Below are 24,145 nucleotides of genomic sequence, written 5' to 3'. Positions count from 1 at the left end.
AAGCTTATTTTCTCATGAATATTCCCAATATTCATACAATGACAAAATATAAAAATTAAGATAAAAATTAATATAATAAAATATAATTTAACATAAAATTAAGTTATGGAAGCATTAAAATAATAGATAAATTATGAGCACATCACTTCGCTCCCCCACCTCTGTCATGTTTGGGCTTATCATCCTTCTTCGGCTTGGACGACACCCTTCTAGAATTCCACAAGCGTGTCTGCCTCAATGAGGGTTGTGGTGATGTCATTCACTTGGCGCTGTTGTAACTCATGTTGTGCCCACGACTGAAGTCCCTCCATGAAGTTGAACAACAAATCATCCGTGTTCATGTTGTCGATTTGGAGCACGAGCTTTGAAAAATCATCGACATACTTTGAGATGGACCCCATGTGCTTCAGCTCTCTTATCTTGTTGCGAGCCTTATACGCCATATTCCCCGGATAGAATTGCTTCTTGAGCTCGCACTTCAGCAACTCCCATGTGTTGATGATGCACATCCCACACACAATCTCTGCATGCTTCCGCTGCCACCAAGCGGTCATGTGATCCTCAAGGTACCCGATCACAATGTCCACCTTCTTCTGGTCACCCTAGACATTGGTGGCCTCAAAATACCTTTCCATGGACCACAGGAAGTTCTCGATCTCCTGGGCATCCAGCTTGCCCCCGTACCTCATTTGCCTCGGAACCTTAACCCTCATTGGAGGTGCGGCATTGGTGTTGAGCACCCCGTTGACCATCGCCTTCTTGCAAAGTGCCCAATCGCTTTTAGTCTCCTCAAGGCCCTCGTGAAGCTCCTCCACTTGAGCCCTTAGTGCCTCAATAGAGTTCATGACCATCACTTGGAACTCTTCAAGGCTTTGGCGTTGCACCACCACGTCTTGGCTTAGGTCGCCCATCTGTTCCCTAAGATCATCCACCTCATCCATCTTCTGCTTAAAGATCTCGAGGTGCTCCTTAATCTTGGCAATGGCAATCTCTCCACGGACAACCCCATTCTCCATAGCGTTGAACAAGTCCACTAACTTCTCCTTGTTGTTCTTCCCCTTCTTCGCATTGGGGTTAGGCTCCCTCCCCTTTTGGTCATCATGAGTGAGCTCTAACATCCTTCCTTTCGAACAACGCAACTACCCACGAGTGTTGACGGCTCTAATACCAACTGTCACGGCGCAATTTTATCTCATGCTGTGTCGTGCAGCCTTAGGCGCCAAATTCACACTCTCTTGGCCCTAAGTCAGCCTTACACTCAAATCCGTTACTGGATTCGAAAACCAGAATGAGTATTCACTCTAACTCACAAAAGATGGGAGGAAAGAACTTGTATTATTTGAAGAAATGCTTACAAAGCTATGTGTGCTGGAAATTGTATATTGCTGTGTGTGTTGGCCAAATGAGGCCTTCTCCTATATATAGAGTACAAGAGAGTGGGTTAATGCTCGACTATCACCTACCACCTACTAATAATAAATACATAAAATATCTACACATTGCATGAGTCTCCATGGCTCTAGAATCCTCCATGGGCCAGGCCATGCAAGGAGGCTTGGGCCATGACACTAGGCTAGATGTTTTGATTAATGTGCTTTCTACTTCTAGTAAGAATATAGCTAATTTATAAGCTAAGTTATACGAAAAAAAAAAGAGCAAAATCTTGGCTGATGAAGAAATATATGATGAGACTAGTATATTGGCCATGAAACAAGATTTATTACGTGTGTTCTTTACTTTACCTAATCACCTTAATAAAGGATATGTCATTCAAATGTTTCGTCATGGAATGTGGTTCGATATCAATTATAATGTTAAAACTTTTGTACTTGTGCTGCTATATTGGGATTTTGAATTTATATATATACTAGGTGACTTATTCAACTAGAGATATTTGAACTTCTATTCTATATGTGTTGTGTAAGGATTTTTAATTTTATATTTGTATTTTGTATTATTAGAACTTATGTTATATTGAAAATCATTTTGAATTTATATATGTATTTTATGTTTGCTTATTATTTTTGCTAATTTATTAGCTTATTTTTAGCTAAAAATAGAATGTAAATGGTTGGCTAGCTGTGTCAGCTATTCAAGTTCTATCATTTTGCATTTTGTCCCTATAGAACTTATAAAAGTGCTTGAATGTTTTGTAACATTTACAAATAGGCCCTTCATTATTTATTTATTTATTGATCATTATTATTATTATTATTATTTAATAATAATAATAATAAAATTTATTAATATTATTATTAAAATGTTATTGTTGTTGTTGTTGTTGTTGTTTTCGTTATGATAGATATTGATAATATTAAGGACTATAATTATTAAAGGGCATTTTAGTAATTTAAAATAGTTAATTTTGATTCCAAAATAAAGTAAAAACATTAATAAAAATGCAGCCCATTTTGATTTTGATGCCTCCAACTCAAATAAATAATTTATTCTGATTATTGATTAGTAAATGCACCATTAAAATTTTAGTGACAAAAGGATAATGGAGTACTAGGAAAAATAGGAGTACTAGGAAAAAAGTATGAGTAAGTTATCGAATAGAATGTAAATAGAGGGAGTAGCTATTTTCCCATTACTAGTGTTCAAAGAGACAGAGACGACCAAGCTATGACCTAGAAGTTGGTTGGACCCTTGAAATCTTGTTTATTGAAGCTCAATTTATGTTTAAAAAGTTTTATGAGTGAGACTATTAGCATCCTATAACTTTTTTTTCAAACCCCTTTTTCTACCAAAACCTACTTTAATTCCCAAAATATCCTTTTCTATTTTTTTAATTTTTTTATTCAGAAAGAAAAACAATTTAGTTTCTTCCAAATAGCTCTAATTACAAATATTCTTTTTATAAATTTTTGAATTATTAAATCATACATATTTTACTGAAAAAAAAAAATCAAATACATGTACGAATTAAGTAGAATTACAATGGACTCAAATAACCATTATTTTTTTTAAATTAAAAATAAGTTTAGAAAGTTTTGTAATTAAAATTAAGTTTACAAAACTTATTATTAGAAAGTTTAGTAAATTAAAGTGGACTCAAATAGCTATTATTTATTTTTTAAATTAAAAATAAAATTTGTAAATTTCTCAAGAAAAGTTGTTTGTGAGGAAATAAAAATTGTAAAAGACTTTGATGTAGTTGTATGGTGTAAAGAGTTGAAAAGAGAAATATAATAGTGTAACTAGATTTATTTTGTCCTTTAATGTAATTACAATAGGAGAGGAGTTTTAAAAGGATTATAGAAGGCTACCAATAGTTCAACTCAAGTTTTATTTTGTCCAAGCCCAAATTATATTTTTGTAATAGGCATAAATTACCAATAAATTTTTCAATATAGTTGAGCCCAAACTCACCATTTTTGGCATCTTGTTAACAACCAATCAGTTCTATCCCTATCCGTTCATCCTTCTCAAATCTCAATTTGCTCTCTTTTATATAACCGGGACCAAGAGCTTATGGTTTACTACTTCTTTTAACAGGGAATGAGAATGATTCCTATCAATCCAGTTTCTTAATCGGGTATTTAGGAGAGAGAGGAACTACACAACCAAGTAAACCGGCCTCAATGAGTCCTTCAGGACTACAAAAAATGTTGGGGCACGTTCACCTTTTCATCTAAGGTGGATACGAGAATGATTCCTGTCCGTTATTGATAATGTTTACTCACTCAAAATATTAAGAAATGAGTATGGATTTAAAGTGGGATTTAAAGTGGGGTTCATGAGTTTGAGAATGAGAAATAGGAATTTCATTCCTATAGAAGAGGTGGGAATTAAAACAGGAAAATAGAAATGAGGAATAAAATTGATATTTTTATTCTTAAACAAAATTTAAAAATTTAAAAAAAAATTCTTTTTTTTACTCCAGTTTAAGTAGTAAATTATCACCATCAGCATCATCATAATATTTATAATCAAAATAATAGGAATAGAGTAATAATAATTTTCATTATTTTATCATATAATCATAATAATAATAATAATGGTAGTAATATTTATTTTTTATTTTGATAGTGAATAAATAAATAATTGTAATTAAGGGCAATCTATGAACTTATAGAAATCCATTCCAATTATAAGATAAAGGAAATAGATCAATGGAATACAACTCTTTATAAATCCAATTCTTACATCTTAAGTAAATAACTTATTTTGATTCTTATACCCCATTCGAATTCTGATCCATTCATATTCCTTCCATTCCAATACCGAAGAAATAAACGCATCGTAAAAGTCTTTAAAACTAGAGTTTCTATATTAAAAAAATGTTTTTATGTTTGTATTAGTTTTTATTTCCTGTAGTAATTATTTTTTAAAAATTTGTTAACACATTTTTTTTAACAAAAATTGTACTAAGCCGCCAGGCCAAATTCTGGCTCCGCCACTTACTTGTTTGGATTACACATTTTTGAAATTTAACTCTGATAAGTTGTCATGGCTGCATGAAGTCATGTAAATCCATTCATCTCAAATATTTATTTGTTTGTTTATAATTGGTTATCCAAGTCAAAAGAAAATCCACATACAGGATTTTTTGTTCCCTAATGTTCTACAGTCAAAATGCTATAAAATTCAAAACTAGTAGGTTAAAAGAATCGGGGCTCTATATTGCCCCAGATTTAGACTAAATGAAAGAAAAATAAATGTACATGCACGTGGGTTGTGACTTGTGAATAACAACAGTTGAAAGCTTTTATGGAAACACTTTCTTGGTATACATATATAATTTCTAGCAAGTGGAATTTGAATTCCAACTAATGATTGTTGACACTTTTTGTTTTTTCAAATTTCTTCACACGAAAGATAAAATAAAAGAAAGCAAATGGTAGAAAATTTTTATGTGATATAGACATAGAGTTGTGATGCCTCACCAACCGTCATTATCCTAAGTAATTTTGATACATATATGTGTGCATTTATGGATTAAGGGATGCTATAACGAGGAGATTCATAAGCATCATTTCAAGTTGGAAGAACTTGGTAGGTTTAGATTATTTAGTTGAAATAATTAGTTGGCGGTTGGATTGGATATTCTAAAAGTGATTGTTGTCAACATAATAATATGAAAAAGAATTATGACTACGAAAAATGTAGATATTACAAATCCTTACAAAATAGACTAAAATGAAATTGTAGGTTAAAATTCTTTGAAAATATGATTATCTTTGATGAACTTGTAAAATTGCATGACGATTCATGGGGTATACCGAAATATAAATTTGGCTTGTAATCTGATTGTGACTTCTTCTCTTCTTTTCTTTTGATAAAATATAGGCATTTATTAAAAAAAAATTAACTTTAGTCGTACAAGAGATTTAATTACAAGATTTTATTTAAATTTCAAGTAGAAAAGAAACTGACCTAAGTAACCAAGGCCAAAAATATGAAAACAAAAATGATGGCTGTCTAATAGCGGGAATTTAAAAATACCAAAAACAAATAATAATAATAAAATGTCATGCTAAATGGATAAACATAGGTTGAAATTTGGAGACGCAAAAGAAGAGACGTGATTGAAATTAATTCTTGACGTGCAATTACAAACTCAAAAAAATCCAACACAGCGCCATGTGTTGCCGATGTGGAGTGGGTCCCAACTATTCCCTTCCATGTCTGTTGGCTTTGCCTCTAATTTTCATCATTCAACAAACTAAACGAATAAACAAACAAGGCGACGATGACACATCTTTTTTAGTTGTGACTTATTATCCTGATTATGTGTAGCCTGTACGATACGATATTTTAAAATTATCTTAATCAGATTTTTTTGGTATTTATTTTGAAAACCTCATTTTCCGTTAGGTATGTAAATAATCACCAAAAAGAATACACTATTTATGCGCAAATAATCACAAAAAATATAAAACTATGGAGCATTTTTACAAACAAATTGATTACCCAAAACCTCTAGTAATTTAAACTAAACTAGTTCATTACCTTATTAAAATATGACATATACTCTTTAACAGTGTGTGTATGTGTGTGTATATATATATATATATATTTTTTTTTTTTTTCTTTCACAGCTTTGATGTAAGATAGGGTATTACAAATTAATCATGGATATGAGTGATGAAAAAGATTTCTAGAAAGGACAAAATCGCCATTCTGTTAAATGCATAAATACAATTACACTTTTCTTTTATTTTCATTTTTCAATTCAACTTCACTTTTTTCAAAAGATCCCAAAATCGAACCCTTTTCAAACACCACATGCACCCCAAAAGAGAAAAAAGATATTTCAACTTGCCATCTATGGTTTCGCAATAGATGGCCAGCATCAATGATTCATCATCATGTATGTCATGTCATGCCTTTCATGCCATGGAATGTCATTAACAAAAACATACATGCCAACTTTCGCAAGTCATACTCGGAGCTGAGTCAGAAATTGGGACCTATATTTATGACAATTGACTCTGCTCCCTCTTTCCTTCAAAATTGTTTTCAATATGGTTGCTGACAAATTCCATTTCGATTTTTGTTTCATTATTATTTTTAACTATATTTATTGCCAAACTTAGATTAGAAGGCAGAGTTTTTTAAACTGTGACTTGCAATACGACAGTATCACCTTTTAGGAAAGCTTGATACCAAAATCGAAGTTTAACTTTGATTCAACAAATGTTATAAAAGCACGTAAATCATGCATTTTGAATGATGGGTTCTTAAATCTTGTCTTATTGAATGGGAGTTCGAAGTAAATTACCATCATAATCTTAATTTTTATTGAGATTAATTTTAAGCAAATCCATCTCTATAATAGGAGGAAACGACATTAACAAGGGGAGTAGATTTTGATGTAACATTTTGTGCTAGCTAATTCATTCGTGACAATCAAATCAAAAACAAGAAAAAGGAAAACAATTTGTTTAGATTAAAAAAAATAGTTATGTTTACATTAGAGAAGAATATGTTAAACAAAATAAAAATTGTTTATACGTAGATTTTAATTAAAAATAAAAATTAACCATTCTAAATGTAAAGATTTGATAATGTATTAGTAGTTGAGTTGAGGTTTGTAGCATCATTAGTCTATAACCAAAAATTCTTAGTTTTTCTCCTTCTGAAATTAATATATATCACTTGCCCCCTACTTCATAATAGCAAATAATTCTCTAACATAAAAAATTTATAGGAAAAGAAGGGTAAATAGATAATTTTATTGATAATTTATCTTGAAAATATAGAATATATACTTATTATAAGAAAAGATGTTTAATAAGAAATTATATTAGTATTAATTTTTTATCCCGAAAATTACATTTCTTATTTTTAGTATTATTTTTTAAAATTTTTTATATAATTTATTTAATTAATAATAAATATGAATAATAATATATTTAAAGATAAAATAATACTATATAATTATTGTGCCACAAGAGTCGTTGGTTATTATAAAAATAATAAAAAATAAATAGTGTATATTGATTTTAGTAAAAAAAAAACAAAAACTAGCTATTTGCGTCTTTAATATTAAGATCACGAGATGTAGTTAGAAGGGAGAGTGACATTCAACTTGCAGCTTAATGAATTATTTCTCGCTAACTGTTTTCTAAAATTAGGAAGAAAAAAATCAATATCATTGAATTAATGCTTAGGGAATATTCAATGGTACCATTAATTTGCTCCTACCTTGAGCATGTGCATATATGTATGGACCACTTGCTTAGACTCGAGGAACAACTACTAAATAACTCCAAATTAACACGATAATGATGTCAAAACTGATCTTTGAGACCTACCGATTTTATTGATTAATGAAATCAATAATTCAACGAACTCTTTGCAGTGCATCCAATCCCGAAGAAGAGTAATATTTGATTTCATTTGACATCAAAGAAACATTATATTAACATTAATTATTGTGACCCGTGGCATAAGAATATGCATACACAATTAAATTAAAAATTAATCAAATCATATGATTTCTCGATCATTTGTTTTATTGTGGATTGAATAATCACAGCATAGAGCAAAATGATCGTGTGTCGATTGAACTAAAACTATTTTAAGGAGAGAGCATAATATGGGGATTAATTATTTAATTACTGGAGTTTAAATTGGATTAAGCCATGATTAGCATTTAAATAATTACCTAAAACTACATGTTTCTGTTAATACTGTTAATGTCAGAATTGTGGTGATTCTGGGATGTGTATCATCACTCATTAATTAATTATTGAGCACTAGAGAAAAATATTGAATTGAGTTATGAATCTAGGAAGTATCCAAAGAGTTAAAATCTTGATGACGTTTAGATAATTTGTCACTTAATTTTAGATAGAAATTAAAAATTCATTCTTAAAAGTTTAAAGTATGTGATACATAATTTAAACTAATCCATAGATAGTGATTTTATGGTTTAAACTATTTATACGAAAGTTTTTTAATGGTGCGGTTGGTCGTTAATGCATTTTGCGCCCTTAATCACCAAATTCAACTAAGAGATATAGTATTTAGCGGCTAAAATTTTGCATTCCCATCATCAAAATCTTTTAAATAATAATAATTTAAACTTTAAAAATAGAGATGCATGCGTAATTGCTGATAGAGAGATTGAGAATGTGTAGTTGTATTTCAAAATTTCCCTCATTGTATTTTGATTTTTGTAATTTATTTATTTATTTATCTTTCTTTTTAATGAAATCCAAATCAATTTTCTAACCTTGTACTCCTGTTAGGATTTGAATTTAAAACAGCCAACAAAAAAAAAACATTTACTTAAAAATTACTCAGTCAAACCCAATAAATTATGTTCATAATTATAAACACATAAGTAGGGGGATAATTCTCTTAGGATTCGGAATTCGCAAGCTATTAAAAGTTAACTATGCTAGCAATTTGTAAGGCAACTACCACTCCTGTTAAGAAGTTGCATGGATTTTATTTTTTTTGTTTTGTTTTGTTTTTTTATTTATTTTAACAGGAGAAACTACTGTCTCAAATACGAATCATCAACTCTAAAATATAGGCTTTAGCTATGAAGCATACATTTTAATAAATTAAGAAGAAAGCTTCCAAAATTAGTTGGAAAATCAAGGTGGGCGTCGTCACATTTCCATTATGAAATTAAAATAGCTTAAAAAATTTAATAATATATTAAAAAAATACAGCACTGGTATAATCATCAAACAATAATTAAATTATAATTAAATAAGAAGTGAAGAAGAACAATGGTTAAGGTGGAAGCTTGTCCTTGCTAGCTAGCTTGTATTCTTACAAACCTAATTAATCGTTAGGTCACACGCACCAATAAGCCATGCGCGATACTTAAGTGCATATTAATAAGTGGACAATATATCTAGAAAAATTTTGTCAATTATTTTTATTTTATTTATGGTTTTTGTCGTGACAAATAGAACACGTGAGCTAAGTATCTAGAACTAGTGAGGTGGGTCTTTGCTAATCACCATATCATCAAAAGCACTGGCGGAGCCAGTATAAGATCAGCTGGGTACGGCCCCACTTCACTTTGAAAAATTTTGAAAAATAATTTTAAATCAATTCATAATTACTTTGAATAAAAAAATATTAAAATTATCTAGATAATTTGAAGAGTTTCAAATTTAATCTTCGTTAAAAAAAATTAAATTTATTGGTTATTTTGATTCAATAAATATAAATTAACCATACCAAAATAAAGACAGAAGAAATTTAACAAAACAAGATAATAACTAAAAATATGAAACTATAAAATAAAAAAAAAATCTCTATTCTTCTTTCTCTGGTTATCTTCTTCTTCTTCTTCTTCTTCTTCTTCTTCTTCTTCTTCTTCTTCTTCTTCTTCTTCTTCTTACTCTTCTTAGTTGTATGCATAAAGATATTGTAGATTATTGTATTGACAATGAAACCATCATATGTCATTTTCAAAATACAAAACCTTGTAAGCATAATGGTAATCAATAAAAATATAATTATATTATATTATATTATAATAATATAATATAATTATAGTGTCATATATTATTATTGAATATTATGAAATTGTATTGTGTCTTTTTGTAAAAAAAGATAAAAATTTTGACTAGGGATGAGAAACCTCAAGTTTAAACATCAGTCCTTTCCCTCTATTATTACTTGAACTGTGTAAAATGCATTTATGATCAGTTAAACTATATTTATGGTCTGCATTATATGTCGAATGTATCCTAACTAAAACAGTTTTCTAGCTACACCCCCATTGTTCAAAAGTTTTTGGCTTTGCAACCATTGACAAATAAAAGGGGCAGTATGCTTTCTAATTGTTTTAATTTGTTGATTAATGCAGTTTTCCATTAGAAAAAGATTATAAATTATTTACATTTAAAAACATAGTAAAGCTTATTATGTTTCATGCCCCATGCATTAATTTTAATGGAAAGCAAAAATTTACTTACCTATTTAAGCATTGTGCAAGCCTAATCATGCTTCTAGAGTAATGTATTATTAATATGTCACTAAATCGTGATTAATTTGTCTTATGCGAAGCTGCTAATGCTGATGCATGCCTTCATCTCTAACAAATTAAAAACAAAAGCTATTACGTTCTATCAATATAGATTTAATTAGCATTTTTGTGACTGCTGATAACAGCATCTTTGATCAATTATTTATTTATTTTCTTTAATTAATATTGTCTATTTTTGGATTTGGTTTTGGACTCATGTCCTGTTTGTGATTGAGGTTGGGCAGCTGCAAATAAAAAATACAGCACCAAAATGTTTGGTAAACACTACCTGCTGTAACTTAAAAAATAAGTTGGTTTGATTTTACACTTGTATGATAAAATATATATTATATTTTTACTAATTTTGTTAAAATTATTATTTAAAAATTATATTTACGACATATTATTAACTTTTAGTTCATAATTATAACAATTTTTTTATAGCAGCTGTAATTTAAGAGTTACAGCACCTCAATCTCAAACAACCCTTTTGTCATTTATTTGTGGGGTTACAACAATTTGAAAAATCAAAGAAACAATAGTTTTGAAGATTAGAGCACTACAATTTTCTTCTTCTTCCTCTTTTTTTTTTCCTTTTTAAAGGAAATTCATTAAAAAAAACAATAGACTAATTGGAATTTTACAATTAATATGCATATTTTATGTTTGGCCCCCTTTTCTCTACAGATTTATGTTATAGTATACTCATATTATGGTTTCTAATTATAGTCATCGTCCTGGTCTCTCTCAGTTGTAACCATTTTATATTGTTACCTATTTACATTTATAATTTTGGTATTATAACCTCCCAAAATCAAGACCATAGTTTTGCCTTCCGTAATGGAGTAATTTAAAAATTTAGCCCATGTTTGATTGGAAGAAATGAGAGGAGAGGAGAATAATGGAAAGAAGAGAGGGGGAAAGAAAATGAGGGAAAAAGGAAGTCAATGCTAAATTCATTGTTTCCTTTGAGATAGAATTATTTCTTTTCCTTTTATTTCTTTTCTCTTTTCTCATTTCTTCTCATGTCCTATCATTTCATTTCTTTAAACCAAACATACCATGGCCAATGATCAAGGCGTAAGCGAGAAGACTTTTGCTTCGTAAATTTCACCGGGATAAGGGTATTTTCTAAGGGAAAGGAAATGATGCAGTTTTCCCAAAAAAAAAAAAATTTATATGATCTTATTCTTAGTTTATCTTTTGAGTTGTTATCCTAGTTTATTTTAATTAAATAAAAATAATTATTGTGTTTACCTAATTTTAGGGAACATGGGGACTATTGTTCTCATAATCTTTAGATCTGAATTCTATAAGTTAGTATTTAAACTAGTATCAATGTCAAATAATGGTACACTGAAATATTTTATTTGACAATTGAGTAGCTGTATTGGAATGTATTTGGTCCCTCGAAATATCAAAAACATGTTTATAGATATTTGAATTTTTCATATTAACTCATTTATTATTTTTATTTTATTTATCATTTATTCTTTTTATTTTGTTTGATTTCCGGTTGAGTAAAACCCAAATCTTCATCAACATGTTTTTTTAAACCAAACATACCATGTGAAACATGATGAAATGCAAGAACTGTATAGGAAAAAAAAATATAATGACATCCCTTGTATTTTCTGTATTAATTTGTTTCGTTTGAATTCTAGAACTTTCTGGGAAGGAAGAATTTATTGATAAGGGAAAGGAAACATCTTTGGCTGTAAAGTCATGTTGGCACCTAATACATCATTTCAGTGGAGCCATATATTGTCTCGATTTCATGTCATAGATCATGTTAGCTGTTGTGTGTGTGGCGGTCTTTATGTTACTTGAATTTTGAAGAAACAAGCGAAAAAGGAAACCACCTTGAAGGTTCCTCTTCCTTTGATTTTGACACGAAGCTTCCTTTCTTCATTGCCGCCACCACAGCCATATAACAACAGTGGTACCATACCACTTCTTTTGCCCTTTGTGACAAATTTTTCGTATAAGCCTTTAACTCACTTTTATTTAACATTTGTTTCATAAGTATTAAGTTAATTTCTACTTAGATCCACAGGTACATTTCAGTTAGCACCTTATAATATATTATATTTACACTTGTTTTATCCAATATTGCATTTGTCTCACAATACCCCTCTTAACTTTTTTTTTTTTTTTATAGACCTCTTTACTATTTTGAAATTGAATCATTGGTATGTTTAATTTAAAACTTACACTCCTTTTCAATTACAATTTTTTAAAATATCAGGATTTTTTTTATATCCACTATCAAATTTCATTCAGCACTTTACACTCTTTTTATTTCAATTTTTTTTAATAAATAGTACGGCACTTTTTCTTACATTCACAACAAATTATGTAATCCCAATAGTTCCATTACAATATATATATATATATATTTTTTCATATTTTTATTTTTATCATTTTAGTTAATCCTTTAATTTGCTATTATAAATAATAATTTATCATCTCCAAATGGGTGCTGAATTAATTTCACGTAGTATGGACTAACATTATATTATTAAAAATTTGTATTACATATATAAAGAATAAAATTGTTACTAAATTATGGTTTAATACAACCTAATTAATGTGATAAGAAATAATACAATACAATGTACTACAACAAATAATGATGAATCAAATGCATCCATAAGATAAGAATACTTGAAAAATAACATTATAAAAATAAGAGTAAGAAAAATCATAGCACTTTTTGTAATAAAGCTATTAGTGTCACATAATTTATTGTACATATAAGTAAAAAGTACTATATGTAATATTTATTAAAAAATTTAATATATGTAATAGTGTAAAGTGTTAAATGAAATTTGATAGTAGATTTACAAGAATATCCTAATAGTTAATTAAAAAAAAGGGTGTAAGGTTCTATATCAAACATAGCAATTATTCAGTCTCAAAAATAGTGAAGAGGGCATATTGCAATACATGTGCAATATAGAATAAAAATAATAGTGTAAGGTGCTAACTGAAATGTGTCTATGGATGCAAGTAGAAATTAGCTTAATAATTATGAAGTAAGGTTTAAATAAAAATGAGTGGAAGGGGTTTTATGAAAATATATAGTTGTGCTATGGCAAAAGATAAAACAAGTGGTAGAGGACCACCGTTGTTGTAAGGTACGAGTAATAATATAGTATAAACTCTTGTACAATTTTTTTTGTATAAATTGATGTGGTATGATTAAATTGATTGAATTAAATATCTCTTGATCCACATGATTTGTTTTTATGATTTTATATTTTTATTCAACCAATGAGTTAATATCAAATTAATTTAGACAAAATAAATTTATACAACAGTTTGTAACTGTATCATCACTTAACCCACGTTATTGTATAATAATACAAAGTTAAAATTTATCTCAGAATGCCATAGTTGAAACTCGATTTATTAAAAAAAAATGCATAAAAAAAGTTTGATGGGACCTACATCAATGTATTATATTAAAGCTGACTCCAGAAATATTTACAGGAAAGAAGAACAATAGTTGCTTCCATAACACAACATACAGATAGACTCAAATTTTCGAAAATTTGCTCCCAATTACGCATAATTGCATAATAATTAAATAATCTTAAGGTGATTATGTAAAAGTGAATTGAGTAAGCTGAAGATAACAATTAGTAATATATATTAAAATAAAAAATGCTTTAATGCTTTGTGTCATATTCATGCCCGTCGGACATCATAATCAAATATTATAATGGGTGCAAATGTGGTCACTATGAAACAAAATAAAAGCATTGATATATGAAAAGTTTATAGTGCGTCATTTTCTTATCCTCAAAATCATTGGATGCTTTCCTGCCTTCATTTTTATGAGATGAATTTGTTGCAAATACGTAACCAAACGTCACCGTATCTGTAATATATAAATATTTTTTTAATTTTAATATCATATATAAAATAAAACTAATTATAGCTGCAGGTAGCTTCTTGTTGCAATGTTTGTTTCAGTCAATATTAATTCAAGTGTAACTTTGCTGCTTGACAAAGCAAAGGCATGCAGTAGAATTTTATGAATTTTCAAACATCAAGAAATGGGCTTTAGTTAGTTAAAGGATGTATCTTTCACTTTCATGGCTGTTTAGGGTTTTGGCATTTTGCACTTCATGATATCCCCACGGACTTTGCACCATCGAGGGTCTACCGAACAAATTAAAGACCTTCATGATTGTTTTTCAGAATTTATCTACATGCATTTTCCATTTGAGGTCTAACAGATTCAAGAAATAACTTGTGATGAAAGGGAATGGGTGAAGTAATTTCTAGTTTTGTTTGATTTTTTATATAGTAGTATATATCAAAGCTATCACGTGCATGTTAACCGGTGGGGAGAAAAAAAAGAAAAAACTTAGATTTAAAGTAAGTTTAACAATATCACTTTATGTGAAATGTAAGAGATAGTCAGCTTTAGATTCGGAATTAAAATCTGAGATTGAAATCCGAGACAAATTTAATTTATAATTATATAAAAGTTCTCTCACACACACATACACAGTGACAAGTTAATTGACCTGAAATCAATCGAATGAGATAGTCAGATAGATATATGTAAGGCTTCGAGCACTTAAAATTTGCTATCCTCTATTAATTAATACAGCTTTAACAAAGTAGAATAAAGAGCTAACAATAGTAACAAAGTGAAGGAAGGTGTTATAATGACAGATCAAACATGTAGAGTTAGAACATCACACATTGGCTGATCGCGTTTATTTTCTACTTCGACTCATTATATAAAATGTTAAATTGTAGGTTACAAATAAAAGAAGATTTAATAATAAAATTTTGGTGGTATTAAATTCGGCAGATATTATTTTGTATCTGGAATTGTATGATCTTAAAAGCGTTAACATCTTCTCTTATATGAAAATTGAATTATCTAATTTTAATTTAGGTCATTTGGATCCCCGAAACCGAAGCAAGGGCTAGGAAATGGTGATGATATTTGTTAATTATTGAGACAAAAATTAATTAAGACAGACAAAATAAGCATGCAAGTATAATATATACATGAACCAAACAACTCTTACACTACCATGTCAATTGAATCACTTAACTCAAAAGCTCAAGTATTAGGACAGAAGTGTTCATGAACTTATATGTTAAAGAAGTGATCATGAAAACGAGTGAATAAAACTGAAGTAAATAGTGACAATGATAAAAGAACAAAATATGTATCTCTGTCATCATTTGATTTTCCAAGTGCCTCACATTTGTTGAAAGATATTTTGATCTTTATAAGTTACGTGATTAACACAAAAGGCAGATCTAGCTCACTTCTCAGGGTACTCTTGAATAATTGGTTCAGTATACGTAGATTAGATAATGAAACCTTGTTAGATTTTTTGAGTTGTGTAAAGTGATCTCATTTTCACCTGAAATGAAGTACTCATCAAACTTTTAAATAAGCAAAAACAATAATGCACGTGTCGCTCCAGTCTTGCTAATGGCCCTAGGAACTCATAAGGGGGATTGTCTAATTAATCTCATAATATATTAATTACTCCTTAATTAGACAGCTTTTATTGAGATGAAAAGGCACAGCTTTTATGTCCTTTTGGCGAAGATCAATGCCCGCATAAAATGAAAGAATTTGGGATTCATTTGTCCCAACTTTTGATTGTCTATAAAGGTCATTTAGGACGGTAAATTTTTTTTCTTATTTTATTTGGTACAATATAATACGTTAAATCAAAGTGTGGTGGGCGTCACTTAAACCCACCTTCCTCATATTAGAACCTACTGGAATTTTCCCTAAATTTGCACCTAATTATATATAATTCAATCCTGTGGGAATGGGTATTGCACGTTTGTCAATTTATCCGCATTACTTTATTTCAAATTGCTATTTTTTCTAATTATTAATGATATGTGTGACATTATATATAAATTTTCAATTTTTTTTTCTTCCATGAAGTCTACAGGAAAGTCCTAAATTGGCTTTGTGATGGCAACCCAAACAATGGAGGGGAGGACTCCAACTTCTTATTCACATGATTACGTGAAATGTGATGTGATTTAGGTCTGTTTTGATATTATTTTTGATAAGTTCAAAGGTTATTTTAAAAAATCAAAAATTAATTTTACTATTTGATAATTTTTTTAAAAATTAATTTTGGTAAAATCACAATTACCTTATAGTACAACAAATTTTCAAGTAGAAAAAGAGAGTTTTTCAGTATTTAATTTTGAAAATTAGTTTTATACTTCATACAATTTCCATATATCCTCATATGTATTATAAAAATCTAAAATTATCCTTATTAATTACAAAATAAAAATAAAATTAACAATAAAAAAAATTTCAGTTATCAATTATTATATATACATGATAAAATAATATTTTATATACATGTTTATAAATTTATAAGAAAAATATTCAAAAACTATATCTAATTCAGTTATTTATATTCTTATAAATGTTTAATAGAAAGATTTACCAAACATAAATGATTGCTTTTAAAAGTCACAACACTTTTAAAATAATTTTATCAAATGTTTAATTGATTCTCTACAGATGATTATTTTTATGGATCCAGCTACGGTACCACCGTGGTACCCGTACCACTAGTTTTGTCTCTTGTGCCAGTAGTGTCGTAAAATTTCATTGAACCCCTTTCATTCATTTTTATTTAAACTTTACCTCATAAATATTAAATTAATTTCTATTGCATCCATATAAACATTATAATTAGCACCTTATACTATTTGTTATTTATACATTTTTCTTTTATATTACACCTTTTTCACAATACCCCTCTCTTTATCACAAATACCGGCGAACCCGACCCGAATTTCGTTTCCATTTCCGACCACGCCACCGGCCAAGGTTGGTACCGATCGGAAGATCGTGCGACGCCGGTCATCTCCACGCCATCCTTGTCACAAAAATAATCGAGTCAACCCGACCCGCGAACCCGACCCGAATTTTGTTTCCGTTTCCGGCAACTCCACCGACCAAGGTTGATACCGATCGGAAGCTCGTGCGACGCCGGTCATCTCCATGCCATCCTTGTCGCCGTAAAGCATTCGGAAAGCTGCCGATCGAAGCCGTGAAAAGTCACAGAATCCCCGCTTCAATTCGCCGATGTTTCTCCAGTTTCCGGTGACGCCACCACTTGAGTTTTGTTCTCCACAATTTCCTCTGTCTTTTCTGACCAACCACAACCACCGGAGGAGCCGATTTGCCGTTAATCGGCCATTGAAGGATTCACGGGTTTGGGAGAAATGAACTTAATATTTGTGAAGTAAAATTCAAATAAGAATAAGTGAAAGGGCTTCATGAAATTTTATACAGAAAAGACAAAAGCAGTGGCATGGTGCCACTGTTGCACGATAGGCGAGTCCTATTTTTATGGCAAAGTTAACAATAATTGTTTGAAAAGTTATAATATTACCAAATTGACCTCACCATTGAGCATTGAAAGTGTTTATGCATAACTTACATACTCACTACAAATTGACCATTAACTCATCTCACCTTTTTTTTTTTTAAAAAAAAGTGATCATTAATTCATCTCACCTTTTCATTAACTTATATACTCATTACATCTCACCTTTATTTGGCTTTTAAAATCTTGCAACACATCTATATTATTAGTCATATATATGATGTAGATGCATCCAGTCATTTTTTTATCTTTGCTTTTATGAATATCATTAATTAGTAGATCTCTAAAAGACCCAAAAAAAAAAAAAAACAAAAAGATGAGTAAAAGATTTGAATTCATGAATTAAACATTATTACGTATTAGTTGATTGAATGTGAGAAATTATTAATAAATGATAAACTGAGAGATTACTTTCCAATGATGATTTCATTTATCCGAAACAAAATCTTCGAGCTAGGTAGAAACTGTTCGGCTATCACGCCCTTCCTTTCCTCCATTTCTTTATCTTCAAGATAAATCATTTTCTTTTTTCTTTCTGTTTTAGTACAATCACGAGAAGCACACTAAATTTAACTATAATTTAATTTAGAAATTTAGGTACAACAATATTGCGATCCACGAGTACCATATTGAAAAACACATTTAAAAAACAGTGTACTGCATGGCTTCCAAATGTACATGTATTACCTTCACCACCAAAACTAAACCAAAAATTTGTACAAATATCAAAATGAAATTAACGACTTCGCCAGATGGCCACATCTCAACCACTATGACAAAAGATTTTGAAATTCGAAAGATAATATTTATATATCAATTTAATATTTTGAAAAAGACAAATTTTTTTTTTAATAATCATACATATAGGACAAAATGAAACAACCAAACAACTGAACCGCCATTGCCAGCCGGCACCGGTTTACCACTGAGCTACTAAACCTAAACGATACTTCCAAAATTCTAATACTATTTTGCCTTGATTCGCAAATTTTTTTTTTAATATTTACTTCACAATTCGTGTTCATTTTCTCTCCCTAATACTTGCATTTATTTACATTTTTGGCCTCTTTGTTCTAAAGTCCCTCCGTCATCATCATAATTCACGATTCATCCACACCGTTGAGTCAATCACATAACAGAACACGCGTTGGGATTCTCATCACTGAACATCTGGGGCGCGTGGTACATCGGAGGCGCGTGGTGCATCTGAGGCGGGTATCCTTGGTTCGCGTAGACCACCTGATGTTGATTCTCCATCGGATAACTCTGGCCGTACACGTGGTTATCGTACCAATAACTAGGTGCTGGAGGGTACGGGTATCCATAGTACTCCATCTTGTGCACCTCCACCTTGCCACCGTCACCGCCACCGGCTGCAGCTGCCTCTTTTTCCTTCTTTTCTCCGCCTTTGTCGGTGGCCGGGGCGGCTTCTTTTGCCTTCTTGTCTCCGCCTTTGTCGGCATCTTTGTTCTCTTTCTTCTCGCCATCGTCTTTCTTGGCGGGAACAACCTCAACGTTTCGTTTCAGCTTCACTTTCAAATAAGGAACCAGCTCCTTCACATCCATCGTGCCTTTCACGGTCACTAGATCTTTGCCACCGTCTATGGTCACATTGTCAACACCTGGCAGTTTTGCCACGTCAGATCACCGTCAGTTAATTATTTTACTAATTTGCCACCGAAATTATTAATATTATTATTATTTAATTAACTGACCTTTGGTCTTGTAAATTATTTTCTTAATTTTGCTAATGCAGCCTTCACAGTGTAACCTGATCTTCAAAACGACGGTGCTCTGTAACACACAAGTATTAATCATAATTAGTTAAAAATAATGAAAAATTAGTTGATATTTTATTTACAATAGAACCAAACAAGTCAGAAGTCAATCTCGTAATTAACCATTCTTGATTAAAAAAGTCAAAATTAAATCAAATTTAATTAATGAAAAAAATAAGCCTACGTCATTTGTCACGATGGAACTATTACCTCTTTCGGCGGCTTCTTCTCTTCGGATTTCTTGTCGTCCGGCTTCTTCTCCGATTTCTCTTCCGATTTTTTCTCCCCACCGCCGGCGTCCTTCTTCGGCTGAGGAGAGACGAGGTCCACTTTCTTCTTCGTCTTCGCTTCCAATCTCTCCTTCAACTTCGCCGGCTCCACTTTTCCGGTCACCGTTACCTTATTTGCTCCGCAATCGGTCTTCACGTCCACCACGCCTAAACAAATCAACAACATTTCCTTAATTTTCCTCAAAATTCAAATGATTATTAGGTAATTAATTTAATTTGCTTATGCGGTCATTCATTTGTGTATTTTACCTTCGTAATTTTTCATAGCACGCTTGATTTTCTTAGCGCAGCCTTCACAATGCAAGTCAACCTTCAAAACGACAGTGACAACGCCGTCGTCTTTCTTGCCACCGGCATCAGCCGCAGCACCAGCAGCCTTCTTATCTCCCTCATTTTGCTGTTGTTACAACACAACAAACGCACGCGTGAGATATAGAAGATTAACATTAACGGCTAATTAAGATTAAAAATGAACGGCTAATCAAGAGTAAATTAACTTACCTCGCCCATAGTAGCTAGCTACACTCTCCCTTTTCAAAATCCAATATTCTTTATTTGATTCTCTTAGTCGGAGGCGATGTTTGTTGTTGATTACTGGGATTGTTTTTGAAGAGAGCAAAAGGAGGCAAAGGGAGATTTATATAGGTGGAGAAGGTCGTAGAGGAGATATATGTGATGTGTGTATGTATAATATATGTATGTAATAAAGGTCATGATGATCATGATGGACGAACATGATGGAGTCAGAATGTGTGTGCTTGCCGTTTGGTTGGACTAAGAGGAGTAAAACGACGGCAATGAATGACCATTCATCCTAATTTGACTTGACTATGACTAGTCATCTCGAATTACCGAGATACCCTCCGGAACGTTCCACTTTGTCTCTATCATAGCTGGATAGGCTTGTAATTTCGAGCTTCCGTATCCGTTGGAAAGGCCGGTAAATCTAAAGCTGTTTGTTTGGTGTGGGAAACTGTGATTTTTTTTTTAAACAGAAACCAGCTTGTATTTTTGGAATTTGGAGGTTAGTTAGTTGATTTTATTTATTTTGTTCAATTTGTGGTTGATTTTTTTCTTTTCGCATGTTTTTTATAAACAAAGAATTCTTCTAGTCGCTATACTAGATAGGAGAGAATATTTTTCTAGCATGCTTTCGAATTATATTATACTAAAATTTGTTGCTGATTTGTCATATTATTAGTGTGGTATATTGTCACGCCAAACTATGCCCAAATGCTAGAGCCAGACCAAGTGTGCGTTAACTTATTCGGATTGGAATATAATAATAATAATAACAGCTACCCAAATTAGCGTTCTTAACAATGTTGAGAGTACTATTTTGCTTCTGTCCTCCTATAATTAATTAACTTTAGATAAAAATATAAATTTTGAGTAATTTCTTCTAATATTATTAGTGGAATACATTTCTGAGTTACTCTCAATCAATTTTAAACTGTGTTATAAATTATATAGCTAGAATCTTAATAATCACATGTAGTAGTACATTTACAGATCGAAACCATTAAATTAAAAAAAAAATAGTGTTACATATTCTAAATTTTTTATTTTAAAAAGTTATCCTAAATGATGTGTCATTAATTGAGTGGTTGATAATTCTTTATAAGATTCAAGTGAATTAATTGTATTATCTCACCAACTACTCAATTAATAACACATCATTTGGGATAATTTTTTAAGATAAAAAATTTGAGATGTGTAGCATTACTAAAAATAAAAATACCCTGCAGCTTCAAGTTCGTGTACATCGATGAGCTAAAGTGTTTTTCTTTTTTTCTTTTTTAAATAAGATATGCATTGTTAGGCTTCATGAATTCAGCCGGTCGAATTAGGTACAACAGTAAGTTTTCCAATGGTGAAATCACAGCAAATGAGGGCACAATGAGTCAAGATCATCCATTCGTCAGACCACTTAAAAAGCGCAGGGTTGAGTAGCGTGAGAAAATAATCTAGTGTATCAGGTTTCAGAGTCATGGTAGCCATGTATTGTCGGCTGGCCAAATGAACACAAGTTATCATTTTGATTAACCAACATCTGCATCGCTAAAAAGATAACCACAACTAAACTTAGCGCACTAGATCTAAATCATATATAATTTATATCCTAATTAATGTGTTTCAGACTCACATATCATTAACTACATGTGCACGATAGTAATTAACTTTATCAACCCTTATTAATGTGATAATCTTGTAACTAACAAGCACATAAATCAACTGGTATAAAGTTGATCTAACTTAATTAAGATCATCGGTTCGAGATTTGGGAATGCAGCTGCGTTAAATACTTGTTGGAAGAGCTTTGTCGCCTTAATGATCCTACCCGGCTCGAATCTAGATTAGTCGGGGCCCAATGTAATCTTCGAATACCAGATAATTTAATATACCGAAAAAATGTGATAATCTTGTAATATTTATTAATGAGCAACATATAATCATGTCATTACATTTAGGATATAACATGTCATTATGTATTTAAGCTTAATGAGTGTAGCATTGCTTGTCAAGAGCGGAACTATATAACCTTCGGCTGACAATAAATTCGGGAAAAATAAGTGAATGAATTGAAATTTTATTAATTTTTATATATATTCACACTTTGGCCCCCTCATCATTACAAAGTTTATGTCATAGCTTTACACAAAGTTTTTATTGTTTTCCTTTATGATCTTCATCGCAGGGCCTATCAGTTTTATTCATTCTATGCAATCGCCAGGGACACATAACATCCGTGGCCAAACAAAATTCAATAGAAGTAAGAGAATGAATTGAAATTGAATCAATTTCTATGAGTATTTTAGAAATGATTACGTTATAGTTTACTCAAATTTATACCTTCTTCATTATGGTCCTCATTATGACATTACTGGCCTTTCTAAGTTTTATTGATTTATGTTAAAACCAACTCAAGTTTATGATTTTTGCATTGTGGCCCCCCATCAAATTAAAATCTTAGTTTCACCCTTGGCTATAGCATAACAGCTGTTTATGGTTTCTCGTTTATGGCCCTCGTCGTTCATCTTTGGACGGCATCCCTATAAGCTTGCGATAACCGGAACGGCCTAATATGAGTAGCTGTAGCACTTATTATATGATACCGTCATCACAAAAAGTTTAATTGCCAAGTTCATGATAGATCGCTGTGGTCCCTCTATGCCCTATCAATTTTAGATTATAACCTATTGAAATATACAGTTTTTGTATTATGACTCCCATCAAACCAAAATCTTGATTCCACCACTAGTAACTACTAAAAGCTATAATTACTAAAAGCTATTCAAACGTGACATTACAATCTAATTATATGCAATATTATTTAGCCATTTGATGCTTTCTTTCTAAATCATGCCAAGCAATGTGAAAAGGTTTTGAAGATAATTTATTGCAATTAAATTTTAACAGATTTAAAGCTAGCTCTAGAAACGTATCAAATCATCCTTCTACATTGTTCTATCATCAGCATTACAAAACCTAGCTAGTGCTGTATTCTCGCACGCAATGTCCATATTGTTAATCACGGCGTCTTCTCATAAAGTCGCATCATAATGTATATAGGAAAGGTCAATCCAGATTCAAAGTTAAATGATGGTTTCTTTTGGCCTCCATTGGAAATGATAATTGATTACAAAATCAATGACGTAAAACAATTTGAATTTAACATTGATTACTTTGAACATCGAAAACTCAATAACTTATAATGGGGGACCCTTAATTAAATTGTATCTTGTAAGAAAGAGTACTGGGTTGTACTTTTTAGGCGATAGGGGGGAGATGTTGGTCAAAACATTCCAAATTTTCGTAGAAGGCAAGAATTTTATTAAAAAAATATCTCGTTATTGATAAGGACTACAAGGGATAAAGGTGCGTGCCGCCAATATATCTGAAGGCTAATTAATCCAGTTAGTTAAAAATAAATTCAATTCCTATTGTTCATTTATTCATAATTTTTACGTAATACAAATTTTAAATAGATTAGTATATAATCAAATTTCTATGAAGTAGATCATGTTAGACGATTTTTTCTTTGAAACAGGAAAAAGAAAAAAAATTAATTGAACCTTCTAATTAAATTGATCGTCATATGCATTGATTAATCAGTTTAAAGGATTAGCTATAAAATTGAATTGTATCCATGTATACTGTCGAGACTGACTTACATTTAATAATAGTATTGTTAAAAATTAGAATCTAATT

The 24,145-nt window shown here is 30.7% G+C and overlaps 1 protein-coding gene across 1 annotated transcript; it reads right to left on the bottom strand.

Moving 5' to 3' along the window:
- Nucleotides 1–18,693: 18,693 nt before the first annotated feature.
- LOC18038851 (heavy metal-associated isoprenylated plant protein 6) lies at nt 18,694–20,588 on the bottom strand. Its single transcript, XM_006428309.2, has 5 exons — nt 20,435–20,588; nt 20,183–20,330; nt 19,854–20,080; nt 19,581–19,659; nt 18,694–19,487 (listed from the first exon to the last, which is right to left on the bottom strand). Exons 1-5 carry the CDS (start codon nt 20,441–20,443, stop codon nt 18,994–18,996), a joined length of 957 nt encoding a protein of 318 aa, XP_006428372.1. The 5' UTR covers nt 20,444–20,588; the 3' UTR covers nt 18,694–18,993.
- Nucleotides 20,589–24,145: the final 3,557 nt, after the last annotated feature.

The sequence above is a fragment of the Citrus clementina genome, unplaced genomic scaffold (assembly GCF_000493195.1).
Source record: "Citrus clementina cultivar Clemenules unplaced genomic scaffold, Citrus_clementina_v1.0 scaffold_6, whole genome shotgun sequence".
Taxonomy (NCBI): domain Eukaryota; kingdom Viridiplantae; phylum Streptophyta; class Magnoliopsida; order Sapindales; family Rutaceae; genus Citrus; species Citrus x clementina.
Note: the sequence above shows the minus strand (reverse complement) of the source record. Positions and strands in the feature narration are given on the sequence as shown.

What these genes read in the sequence shown, in the direction of transcription:
- LOC18038851 (XM_006428309.2), bottom strand. An exon ending in AGAAGAAGCCGCCGAAAGAG is followed by an intron (nt 19,660 to 19,853) that starts GTAATAGTTCCA and finishes TGTGTGTTACAG; the next exon opens with AGCACCGTCGTTTTGAAGAT. An exon ending in AATAATTTACAAGACCAAAG is followed by an intron (nt 19,488 to 19,580) that starts GTCAGTTAATTA and finishes CAAAACTGCCAG; the next exon opens with GTGTTGACAATGTGACCATA.